This window comes from Kogia breviceps, chromosome 1, assembly GCF_026419965.1.
Source record: "Kogia breviceps isolate mKogBre1 chromosome 1, mKogBre1 haplotype 1, whole genome shotgun sequence".
NCBI lineage: Eukaryota > Metazoa > Chordata > Mammalia > Artiodactyla > Physeteridae > Kogia > Kogia breviceps.
In genome coordinates this window covers 14047364-14061211 of record NC_081310.1, presented here as the reverse complement: position 1 = coordinate 14061211, position 13848 = coordinate 14047364, and the positions used below count along the sequence as shown (strand labels likewise).

General features: G+C 34.9%; 1 protein-coding gene across 1 annotated transcript in view; it reads left to right on the top strand.

The window, feature by feature from the left end:
- USH2A (usherin) overlaps positions 1–13848 on the top strand; it is an 833496-nt gene that overhangs the window by 587800 nt on the left and 231848 nt on the right. The window contains exons 46-47 of the mRNA XM_059039022.2: positions 1245–1447; positions 5155–5267. Coding sequence (XP_058895005.1) covers positions 1245–1447; positions 5155–5267 — 316 coding nt within the window. The remainder of the gene's footprint in view (positions 1–1244; positions 1448–5154; positions 5268–13848) is intronic.

The following is a 13848-nucleotide window of genomic DNA, read 5'->3' as shown; positions in this document are numbered from 1 at the left end:
TTTCCGGTGTTGGAGGGAAGGGGGTCGGAGCTAAAATGCTTAAGTGCTGGCTGTCGTCAAGTGGCAGATCAATAAGTGGTCCCGTGGAGACAGCGACACAAGGCTCCAATCATGGGATATTAGCCCAGTTTGTTCCTGTTCTTTTCAGTGTATGCTTAGTTGGGAGCTGAGTTCACATCAATACATGGTGACATTTAGAAACATTTTTTTTTAAAGAATTGCTCTCAGAAGCAGGATGCGATTCACAACGACAGCCAAGCACAGTGAGGGCCCTCCCTGAGTCACCAGAAATGGTAGGTGGAAGTTCAGCCACTGAGAAAAACTGCCTGTGACTCATTTGGAAGTCAGTTAGCAAGGCGTTGGAAGCAAGGGAAGCAACTTGTGAATCTGAAATGTGTTTGGAATGGTCTTTCTAATCTTTTTGGCTTTCTAAAGTCTCATTATAAACATTATAATATCATTACCTCCAAGCAAGCGTTCCAGGTCATTAACAGAGCACTTTAAGTGTGGAACCCATTTTCCTTCGTGGTGCCAAAGGTTGACACCTTTTGTTTATAAAGTAGAATGGATCACAAGGACAGTTTTTCAACTAGTTAAGATGGGCTCTTATGATAAAAATAGGTCTTTGCATAGTTATTTCTGACATGCTTGAATAATTGTATAATTTAACGCCAAGCAAGATTTTTTTTCCTAATGTTAGATTTCATCATTACCTATGGTAATCAACATTCCAAATCATTTACATAATGACAATATTGCATTATTGCTTCATATTGCTTGAGTTCAAGCGAGTAACATCAAATGATTTTTCACGTTCCACCAGCCTCGATATATTTGAGTTATATATATTTTTTTGCTTAAGGAGCAAATTTTCTTTCTTTTTTTTTTTTTTTTTTTTCTTCCCTGAGAGGTTTGGAGGAGTGCAGGGATGGGAAAAGAGACAAATAATAGGTATGTGTTCGTGGTGCAGATGAATAATTTATCATCCTATCCCACTGGTCACATAGTATTGAAGATTAGCACTACGCTGGTGGTATAAAGCATTTTACCACCAATTCTCATGGTTTCTAACTGAGAGTATAATAAGCCAATTTACAGAGGACTACAGACTGTGATAACTTCATCAGAGGAAAGCAGATAAGCAACAAACCCTTCACTCAACCTAAATACTAATCGGCATTTAGTTTAACAAGTGCTTTTTCAGCGGCAGCTGGAGTTTATTCAGTTTCTTCCTTTAATTCCAGAGCCTCAGGGCATGCTTCCTCCAGAGGTTGTCATCATCAACAGTACAGCTGTACGTGTCATCTGGACAGCTCCTTCAAACCCAAATGGCATTGTCACTGAATATTCTGTCTATGTAAATAATCAGCTCTACAAGACTGGAATAAAGGTGCCTGGGTCTTTCATTCTGAGAGACCTGTCTCCCTTAATGATCTATGACATTCAGGTTAGAACGTTGTGTTTTTGAAGGTTAAGCTTATGGGTGTGTTAAATAAAACATGCTGGGTTATGTCTCTTAGTGGATACCTTCCATCTTGGTTACACATGATTTATTTGGTGGGGAAGGGGCGAGAAAAGAGGGAAATTGATCTGGATTAAATCTGTTTGCTGCGGGCAAACACACGAGTCACTGGAGAGGGGATAATGGGACTGTGGAAAGTGATGGCGATGAGGATGGTGATGATATTGTCACCGGCAAAAGGAAGCACATCATGTGTTTGCAGTCAGTCTTGCCAAGCAGCTTGCCTTTTTCCTGGTTCTTTAACTGATAACAAAACCAGAATTAGCCTATAACTGTGGAGATATTCTTTCTACTCCTATTTCTGCTACTTACTAAATGTAATAACTTTAGGCAAGTTATGTAACCTCTCGGTGTTGATTGTCTCTTTTGTAAGAGCAAAGGACTAGATGACTTAAAACATTCTATCCCCCTCTAGCACTCTGATTCTGAACCCAACACCAATAACAAAAATAAATGAAAGTATGGCAGATGAAAAATATTTAAAAGATTTTATCTGAGGATGAAAGAAATATATCTGTTCATCCTTCAACAAATGTTCAATGATCCTCACCTATATGAAAGCAATTGTATTTAAGATTTTTGCCCTTGGGCCTCTTTGAGAATCTGTTGAAGTCAGTGCACACTGCCCTAGAAAAATGTGTATATTTTGATGTTTATATGACAAAAGTTAACATGCAATTTCAGAGAGTGCATTGACCATTTGAGAGCCAACTCCTAGATCTCTTTGAGATCTACTGATCTTAAAAGTAGAAAAATATAAAGAATATTAAGTCATATAAAACAAGGAACTTATCTTCAAGGAATTGGAAATCTTGTCAGAGCACTAGGATATAAAAGATAAGGCCAAATGCAAAAATTAATGATAAAAACAAAATTTTTCAGAAGCTCAGAGTTTATAGAGAAGGGTTACCATTTGGTAAATTTTTAAATAAACTATGCTCCTTCTAAAATTTATAAGAGCTTTTAAAATATTTTTCAGAAGATATTAAGTGTGGAAGTTGTATTTGACCACAGAAAACTTCACTGGCTCTGTTCATTAAGTGAACATTTTCCCAGCCCCTTCTTTCCCACACATTTGAAGGTGAAACATACGTAAACATCTGGCTACAACAAATGCATTAACCTCTCCACTACTTGGCCTAGCTTCCTAAGAAAATGACATAAAAAGATATTTCATAAAAGAAGAAATGTACATTGATGATTTTTCATTATATTCCATGATTCCCATCTACCCACCTGAGTTACCTTAGCCTGGAACAGTGGACTGATATTTTTGTTCATGACTCTTAGAGTGAATCTATGTATATGTGTAGCTCATCAATCACATTATAAAATGAAAATCACATTCAAAATAAATAGAAATATAACTTTATGAACAAGGTTAGCATAGGAAGGTGATGAAGGATTTGCTGTATTTTCCTCTTTGGGACCCTGGTGGAGAAAGCCAACTGAGCCCTTGAAAGGCAGCTTATTCATTTGCTTTATAGGACTCAAAATACATCCTGGGGGTGAGATCACTGGATGCTGTGGATGCATATCCAGCATCAGCCTTCCAACCATAGAGCAAGAGTTGACATGTAAACATTCCAGGCATGTTCTACTCTGACAGGCTTCACTCAGACCTATTGGTTTGAGTCACTAATGGCCTGAGGAGAGTGCATTGTGATCCAGTTTGGGACATGAAAACAGATGGGGAGACAAAAGACCAAATTAGAACCTAATACTTAAACTTTGTTATAAGATGTTCTTATTCTTAATAACTGTATTTTTGTGAAGATCCTCGCAGTCCAGAAATGCTGCACTCGAAATAGTTGTTGCATTACTGGAAATTTGAATATAAAATTTCAAAGATTTTTATTTCTGATGTCAAGGATGATTTGGCTCCATTTAAAATATGCACTTAACTGATATGCCTAATACTTTAAAACTAAGATTCTCTATACTAACCGCATCTGTAAAATAGCCACTGATTTTAAAGCAGACATGTAGATGCACCAAAGCATCTGCTTTTTTGAATGAATCATTTTACATATCCCTTTTAAAAGGGAATAAGCATTTCCATTTTAAATTCAGTTTTACCTCTTTTTATGCCCCAAAGATGGAGACTTGGAATATTGCATTATCAAGGAAGTGAAAATATTGACACATCTCTGTAAAGTCAAAGTAAAAGCTTTCTGGAGAATCATTTAAATACACTTAAGTTTAGAACTTAAAGCTATGCTTATTATTTAGATAATAAGACAGTAGGGTACAGTAAAGCCGAATCAGATATTTCATATCTTATCAGCTTGATCACATTCCCTGATTTCTCTGACCCCTCCATTTACAAACTTCTGAACGTGGAGTTGTAAAGATTCAATAAAATTATCTGTGCAAGTACCCATCATAATATTTGGCATATAAAAGATTCAGTTGAGTCGATTTTGAGTTATCTCACTATGCATCATATAGTCAAATATTGCCCAATATGCATGAAGTTTTATTGTCCTTAATTCTATTATGGCAAGCATATTTTAAGTTCATCTGCCTGTAAGTTGTCTGAGGTTTCATTGGACATATTCAGAGTAAACAGCCTTGACAGTGTTTAAATATCTACTAAATATTAGCTCAAAATGCTATGTGGCATAAATAAATCACACAACAGCATTATAAAAACTCCCATTTAGGTGCAAACTGCCCCATGAACAAAGCGACGCAGCTACTAACTATAACAAATAGTGCATTTGTCGTTCCTCAAATGCCAGTTGAAATTCAAAGAACTGTGTTGCTTAAAGGCTCAGGATTAGTGTTTAAGATTCATCAGTATCTAGTATCCTCCATTTATGTATTAAATGCTGAAAGTAAATTAGCATTGGAAAAAGTGCAGTTCCTCTTTGGTTTAGACATTAATGGAGAACAGAAGGGTGTCGCTTTGTAGATTGTCCACGAGCAACCTCCTGTATGTTCATCTGTCTCTCCCCCCTCTTGTTGAATATGTTCCTTCTGTGTTACTGGTGCTTGATGAACCTGATTTCTAATCTTTAGTTATTCCACCCTCCTCGGTTTTAATTCAGATTAGGTGGCAGAATTAAAGGGTGAGTGATGAGTTTCTGCTGTGATTAAGGTAAAAATACAATTGCAGCTGGAACAAATGGCTATAAAATAGCTCAGCCATATTGGAAATCTTCCCTAGACCTCATTTTTCTTCCATTAGACATTAGCATTGAGGCTATTTGCTATAAAGTGTCAAGACTTCCAGACGATATCATCATTACCCTATCTTGTTATAGATCCAGAGAGCAGTAAGCAGTGATAACATATTATGCTTGCCAACTGTCACCTAAACATCCTCCCTTCCTTAACTGTGCTCCAAATAGATGAATATGTCTGTCTCTTTCTGAATGGTTGGAACCAGAAACTAAACCTCACCATTTGAATCACTAGATCAATTGTTCTGAGCTCATTTCTGTGCTTTATTTTGACCTTTCCCACCAGACTCAATTAACATAAAAAATTAAGATTGATTAAACCCTAAGATGCTGTAGAGAACTATAAGAGACTCCTGTGAAATGAGGGTGGGTGAGGTTCAGTCCATCTGCAATCTGTATTTTGAAAGTATTTGCAATAATTCTTTTCTAAACTAACATTTGCAGGTTGAAGTCTGCACAAAATATGCCTGTGTGAAAAGCAATGGAACCCAAATCACCACCATGGAAGATAGTCCAAGTGATATACCAGCTCCCACAATTCATGGCATCACTTCAAGGTACAATGTTTTTGTCAATTAATCTAAAGAACTGATCATAAACAATGAAAATAAAAATCAAAGGTATCATCCCAGCCATGACAATCTCATTTAGTAGATTACCATGTGTGTAAATCAAATGTTTGATATTATTAGGTATTGATCTTCAATAGACACGTCCCCTAACATTTAAGCTTTGATAACCCTGATTGCCCAGCTTCACTTCCTTTTACTCAGTAATCTGTGAACAAATGCGGAACTGCATGGAAAAGTTGTCCTTCAGTAAATCCTTTCGTGAGGCAAATAATACAACTTTAACTAGAATGACTACCTTCTAACTTAATCTCTTTGAAAAAATTAGATTTAGAGATATCAGATTCCCCTAAAGCTAGAAACATCTCTAAAATAATTGCAGGAGATAAATTATTGGATAACTGTTACCAATTTTATCAGATTCTTCATAGAATCCCTTTATTTTTCTGTATACTTTTGTTGCTGAGCAGTGACCATAGTTTGAAAGTGAGCCTCTTTTCAATTCATAATAGCAATAAGAAGAAAAAGATTTAACATCAAGTTCCCCAAGCCAAAAGTGATAGTAAGTTTTCATCTCTCTGTATCAAGTCAAGGCTAGAGAAAGAAACCTAAGTATTCCCACATCATATTTTTGCCCCAACCAAATGAATCACCCTTCATCTACACACACATACACACCTACACACACCCCATGTACACACATGCACAATGGCTAAAATAATCAAACTCTTATAAAATATTTCAATTCTGAAGGATTCCTTTATGACGTATTGAAATTTCTAGGTCTTTTTTTGTTAATCAGTTCAAAAGTATCTGTACTGATTTGGGGAACTAGTGATTAAAATAATTAGAAAAACTCAAGTAATTGTATTCTTAGATGTTCGGAGCGAAAGTCATATCTTGTTTTCTTGAGTACATCTATAAAACACATGATGATATCTATCTAATGTAGGATATGTTAATTAATTGATAATTCCCTCAGCAGATTTTGCCCACCAGTCCACAGGATTGCCTACCTTGTAGGGGGAAAATGGTCAAGTTTAAGGGATTCCAAAAAGCTTTATTTAATTTTTAAGCAAACACACTTGTGGGTATAATAATATAAGAAGTGAAAGTAATACAAAGAAATAGAAGACATGGTTCTAAATTTTCACAGTTCTAGTCTACTGTGGGAGACACTGCCCTAAACAAATATTTATAGAACGGTGTGAGAAACACTACAACAGAAGTTTATAATGTTCAAGAAGTGCATAAAAAAATGCCAAGCTCTACCCATGATTATCAGTGAAGGCATCATGAAAGATGTGACATTGGAGTTCGTTCTTAAAGAACTCAAGGAAGAAGTATAGGTAGGTGGGTGGATGTTGTCACATTTCTTGCCTGTTAGCATCCCTGTGACTCAAGCTCAGGTGAATGGCATAAGGGAATATGTCTTAGATTACATATTTACATGTAGCTAAAAATAATATGCAAGCTCTTTTAGAAATTGAGCAAATACCCATATGTTTCTCTGCTTCTAAGATATTTTTTAAGAAGATGCTTGCAGATGATAACAGAGAAAAAATATTTTTTAGTTGTGATTAAAGACTGCTTATCCCCAAATATAGTAAATTGGTGGCAAAAACATTAAAAAGGGTATACAACAAGAGCAAGGAAAATAACAAAGCAGTTGACAGTAACAGAAGAGAGATTTTAACACAATTTTTGAAAGTAGTGTTTGGCAGGGAGAGGCAGATGACTTTGTACAGTGGCAAAATTTGCAACCAAAGTGTTGGTTGGCAGAGGGAAATAATGACACAAAACAAACTAATTTGCTCTGCCGAGAACCTCAGTGGCTGAGCACTTAACAAGCTTTCAGAATTGTGAAGAAGAGGAGATGGGGTAAAGTTCAAAGCTGATAGTTTAAAAAAGAGTGGTTGGGATCTGTAATTAGTCAGGGTTCTCCAGAGAAACAAAACAAAAAGTGAAGACTCGGGAAAGCTGGGGGTGTAGTCCCAGCCCAGGTCCACAGTTTTCAGAATTACAGGTGCCAATGATATAAATCCCAGTCCAAGTCTGAGAGTGAGAGAAGACTGATTAGATCAGGTAGTCAGGCAGAGAGAGGAAATTCTCCCTTCCTTCACCTTTTCATTCCACTCAGACCCTCAACTGAATGGGTGATATGCCCACCTACATTATGGAGAGCAATCTGCTTTACTGAGTCCACAGATTCAAATGCTAATCTCATCAGAAACAACCTTGCAGGTACACCCAGAAATTATGTTTAGCCAAATGTCTGGGCACCTTGTGGCCCAGTCAAGTTAACACATAAAATTAGCCATTACAGAATGCAAGGTTGCCTACCTCTGTATTATTCATCCATGTGTCTATTTCTCTTCCTCCATGTGGCATATTCCATCACCAGGAGATTAGATATTTTTTCTCAAGAAACTGAACAGAGGTATTTAGGAATTAGGGCTACTAGGCACAGTGGAAATCTGGGATGAGGGGCAAAGGTAAAAATCATGTTAAAGTGGTAGACTACAATTAGAATGATGGCACCTCAGTGGCTTTCCCCAGCTCTGTTTTTAGAAACAAATATCTAGTCATAAATGTTTCCATACAGGAAGGGCATTCTTCTCTGGAAAAGTTTGAATGACTCCAAATAAAATACTTCCAGGAACTAGCAGATAGGGATCATCTAACAGAAAAGGTAGCTAACCACCTGGTCACACAGTAGTAAAGTACATCAGTCAACAAGCCTCACTCATATACAATATAAAGCTTCTAGTCATCTTTTTTTAATCTCAAAGATGAAAAGAAACAAAATTAAAACAGAGGAATAATTCAATAGACACAGGGACAATGCAGGATGAGGAAAAAAATCCATAACAATCTTCGAGGGATAAAAAGACATCCTCTATCTATAAAACAACACCAAAAAATCCTACTTAGAAAAAAGAATCAAAGTAAAGCAGGATGTAAGGGGTGGGGGGGAGTACCTCATGGAAATTAACAGTGTGAGAGCTGAATTGGAAATTTAAGGTAAAGTCTCTGAAAGTGCAATGAAAAGCAAATATGTTAATACAAATGAAATTTTTAAGAAAAAATTTTAAAATCCAGGAAATCAAATATTTGGATAATAAGAGTTCCAGAAAGAGAGAACAGAGGAAAAAGAAGGGGGAAAATAATCAAAGAAAAATGACAAGAAAATATGCCCCCCCCCACCAAAAAAAGGAAAAGACAATATCCCAGAACCAAAGATACCAGTATGTAGATTAAAAGCTACTATAGATACTAGCACAATGATTGAAATAAGAGCCAATAAAGGAATATCATCAGGAAATTTCAAAATACCAGGTTAAAAAAAGCACATCCAAAAAACTAACAGGAGGAAAAGACAGATAGTGTACATACTGCATTGGGAATTTGAATGGCATTATCAGACTATAAACAGCAACATTCATTGCTAAGAAAACAATGCCTTCGAATTCTGAATTAAAAAAAGAACATTTCTGTCTTATCAATTCCATACTCAGTCAGATATCAACTGATATTGTTTTGGATTAGCAGAGAGGCAATTTAAGACAGGTGAAGAGAAAAAAAATATAGATTCTGTAAAAACTGACAAGAATGTGAAGAGAACTGCCTAGTTTTAACAATGAATTAAACTTCCAAAAAGATTCTGGGTTTCCTAAATTTACTTTTTAATTATTCTCTTAATTTTTTTATTTTGTTTTTTAATTTACATACAGTAAAATACACTCTTTTTTGCTTCACAGTTTTACGAATTTTGACAAGTACATATGAACTTGTCAAACATATGAACACCACTACAATTAAGATATAACACTGTTCCATTATGTCAGTCAGAATATTTCTTCACACTGGCCCCTTTATAGCCACTTCCTCATCCACCCTCCTCCAAACTGAGCAAACACTGCTCTGTTCTCTATAATTTTCCCTGCTCCATGTTGTCATATAAGTGGAATTATACAGTATGTAGCCATTTAAACCTGGCTCCTTTCACTCTGCATAATGCCTTTAAGGTTCATCCATGTTATTACACATATTAATAGTTTGTTATTTTTGTTACTGATTAGTATTCCATTGTATGAATATACCACAGCTTGTGTACAATTTGGGTAGTTTCCAGTTCTTGGTGACTATGAATAAAGTTGATATAAACATTATGTATGTAACGTGAACATAGATTCTCATTTCACGTGGGTAAATAACTGAGAGTTGGATTGTGGAATCATAGGATAAGTTTATATTTTACTTACTTTATAAGAAACCACCAGGAAAGGTGGGAAATGGGAGGAAGTGAGAGATTGGGATTGACATATATACACGATTGATCCTACGTATAAAATAGATAACTAATGAGACCCTACTGTATAGCACAGTGAGCTCTAATCAATGCTCAGTGGTGAACTAAACGGGAAGGAAATTCAAAAAATAGGGGATATAGGTGTACTTATAGCTGATTCACTTTTCTGTAGAGTAGAAACTAACACAACATTGTAAAGCACCTATATTCCAATAAAAATTAATTTAAAAAACAGAAACTGCCAAACCAGTTTCCAAAGTGACTGTAACATCTTACATTCCTACTAGCATTGTATGAGAATTCCAGTTGCTTCTCATCTTTGCTAGAACTTGATATTCTGCAAGAATTTTTCCTCTCTCTCTCTCTCTCTCTCTCTTTCTAGCTATTTTAATAGATGTTTAGTGGTGTGTCATTATGGTTTTAATTTACATTTATTTCCATGATGATTAATGATATTGATCATCTTTGCAAATACATTTTTGGCATTTGTTTTCTCCTTTGATGAAGTGCTTTTTCAAATATTTTATTAATTTTTTACTTGGATTTGTTGCTTTCTTATTGTTGAGTTCAGATTTTTAAGGTATATTTTGGATTTGAATTTTTTTGTCAGATATATGACTTACAAATATTTTCCTCTCATTTATGGCTTGTCTTTTCATTCTCTTAATTGTTTTATTTAGAGCAAAGTTTTAAATTTCAATAAAGTTCAGTTTATCACTTTTTTCATTCATGGACTGCCCATTTGGTATTGTATCTAAGAAATCCTTACCTGAGTCAAGTCACAAAGATTTCCTCTTATTTTTTCTTCTAGAAGTTTCATATGTTTACATTTTGAATCTATGTCTATGTTTCATTTTATGTTAATTTTTCTATAAACTGAGATGTGGGTCAAGGTTAACATCTTTGCTTAGGGATATCCAATTTTTCCAACACAATTTGTTGGAAAGACTATATCTTCTCCTTTCAAGTGCTTTTAGACCTTTGTCAAAATCAATTTAACACATTTTATAGGTCATTTTTGAACTCTCTATTCTGTTCAGTTTATCAATGTGCATATTCATTTACCAATATAATACAATCTTAATTACTGTAGCTTTACAATAAGTTGTAAAATCATGTATTATGAGTTCTTCAACTTTAAGCTTTTTAAAAAATTTTTCTGACCTTTCTCACAACTTTGCTTTTCCATATAAATTTTAGAATCAGCTTGTCAATATCTATAAAATCCTTCTGTCATTTTGATTAGGACTGTGTTTAATCTATAGTTCAATACAGGAAGAATTGACACCTTAACAATACCACATCTTCCAGTTCATAAATACAGCATATTGCTCGTTTATTTGCATCCTCTTTCATTTATTTCATCAGTGTTTTGTAGAATTCAGTGTTCAGATCCTACACATATTTCATTAGATTTATACCTACTATTTATTTGGGGGAGTACTACTCTTAATGGTTCTTTAAAAACATTGAAATCCAATTGTTTACCTCTAGGGTGTAGAAACACAATTAATTTTTGTATAATGACCTTGTATGCAGCAACCTTGCTAAACTCATTATGAGTTTTAGGATCTTTTAGGAGTTTTTTTGTAGATTCCCTGGGAATCTTTTTGCATAGATCCTCTGCAAAAAGAAACAATTTATTTCTTCCTTTGCAATCTGTGTGTCTTTTACTTCTTTTTCCTGCCTTATTGCCTTGGCTCATTCAATAAGGTGGACACCCTTGACTTGTTCCTATTCTTTTACCATTACAAGTGATGTTACCTATGAATTTTTTAGAGATACCTTTTATTGGGTTGACGTCTTCTCTTTTATTTCTAGTTGCTGAGTTTTTATCATAAATGGATATTGAATTTTGTTAAATGCCTTTTTTTGCATATAATTTGTTAATATGGTTAATTATATAGATTGATTTTCAAATAATTAACTAGTCTTTGTTATCTGGATAAACCCCACTTGGTTGTGATGTATTTTCCTTTTTATACATTCAATTTGCTGTTATCTTATTGAGAATGTTTATGACTATCCTAATAAAATATATTGAACTGTTTTTATTTCTTGTAATGTCTTTGCCTGGTTTTGGTAACATGGTAATTCTGGCCCCATAAAATAAGTTGGAAAATATTCCCTCCTCTGCTATTTTCTGGAAGAGATTGTGTGAAAAGGTATTTATTTCTTAAATGTTGGTAGAATTCAACATTTCTTAAATGTTGGTAGAAAGGTATTTTACTCAAAATTCAACTTCCTTAACAGTGTAGGATGATTCAAGGTATCTGTTTCTTCTTGAGTGAGATCTGTAATCTTGTGTTTGCAAAGAATTGGTTAATTTCACCAAATTTGTCAAATTTATGGGCAGAAAGTTGTAATGTTTGTGGAGTAATGTAATATTTGTAGAGTCTGGATTTATTTGCATTCTTTCATTTCTGATAATGGTAATAAGTGTCTTCTCTCTTTCATAGTCAGTCAGTCTAGAGTTTTATCAATTTTGTGGATCTTTTCAAAGAACCATCTTTTTGTTTTATTGCTTTTTCTCTATTGTTTTATGTTTTCCATTTCATTGATTTCTCCTCTTTATTGATGTTTTCTTCTTCTTGCTTTGGATTTATCTTACCCTTCTTTTTTTCAGTTTCTTAGAGAAGAAAGCTTACATTATTGATTTGAGATCTTTCTTCTTTTTGACTAGAACCATGTAAAGTTATGAGCTTTCCTCTAAGCCGTGCTTCAGGTGAATCTCAGAAAGTTTGAAATGTTGCATTTTCTTTCATTTAGTTCAAAATACTTTTTAATTTTCTTAATACTTCTGCTTTGACTCATGAATTATTTTAGAAGTGGTTTACTTAATTCCCAAATATTTTGAGGTTTTTCAGATATGTTGTGAATGTGAATTTCTAGTACCATTCTGTTATGATCTGAAACATAGTTTTATGATTTCAGTTCTTTCACATTAGTTAAGGTTTATTTTATGGCCTATAATATGATCTATCATGGTGAATATTCTATGTGTACTCGAGGAGAATGTGTGTTCTGCTGTTGTTAGAGCATTTTATAAATGTCAATTAGGTCGAGTTGAGTGATAGTGATGTTCAGGTCATCTATACACTTAATGATTTCCTGCCTGGTTGTTCTATCAATTACTGTGAGAGGCATGTTGAAATCTCCAAATATAACTGTGGACTTATCTATTTCTTTTTTAGAACTATCAGTTTTTGCCCCATGTATTTTGTTGCTTTATTACGAGGTGCATATATATTTCAGATTGTTGTGTCTTGGTAAATTGATCCTTTTATCATTGTGTAATATTCCTTTTTCTTCCTGATAATTTTCTTGTCATCATGTATATTGTGTCTAATACTAATACAGCCACTCAAGCTTTCTTTGGATTAGTGTAATTTCGAGTGATTTGGGATTGTATCCTGAACATTTTAAATATCAGGTTGTGATCTGAGTCCTGTTAAAATCCTCTGAAGAAGGTTGGAGTTTTTGTTTGTTTCAGCAGGCAATCAACTGGTTAGCTTCAGAATGAAAATTCTGTCTTGGCTTATGTGGTCAGTGGCTGTAATATCAGTTCATCTTTCAAAAGCTTTGCTGTGCTGCTTTATATCTGCCCCACGCATGCACCTCTCAGTGGCTAATCTGGTATTTAGTTGGGGGATTATGTAATGGTTCAGATCTCAAAGTCTTTGCTACAGTGCTCAGATTTCCTTTGCCTGTGAGGCAACCATGCATGTGCAGCTTGGAGTTGAGTTAGAACTTGTATTGGTTCATGTATAGAATTAGTAGACTGCCTAGCTTTCTCTTCTCTGAGATTTCCCCCATGTTTTTCACATCATTTGGATTTCCTTTCCCAAATCTTTGGCTAGAAAGACATGGTTTCTCTTGTAATTTTACCCTCCCAATATACCTCACAGTTTACATAAATGGGGTTGTTTGGGGGACAGTGAGATTAGAGAGAAGATAGAGGAAAAAATAAATGAGATTTTGGACCACAGGGGTGCTTTCCCTGATTCCTCTGGTCAGACAGCTTGTTTTTTCTCAGGATTTTAGATTCTCATTTGGCCAGGACTGCCATCATGCAGCTCCTTGGCTGGAATCATCCTCAGAGCCGGAAAAAAGAGAGGAAAAAGAGGAAATAAAATGAAACCAGAATACCCATCATACCCTTTGGCTTGCAAGGCCTTTTTGTACTCTGGCCAGAAAGATTGGGTTCCTCTCACAGATTCTGCTTGCCCAGTGCTCGGTTCCACACTGGGGCCGCTC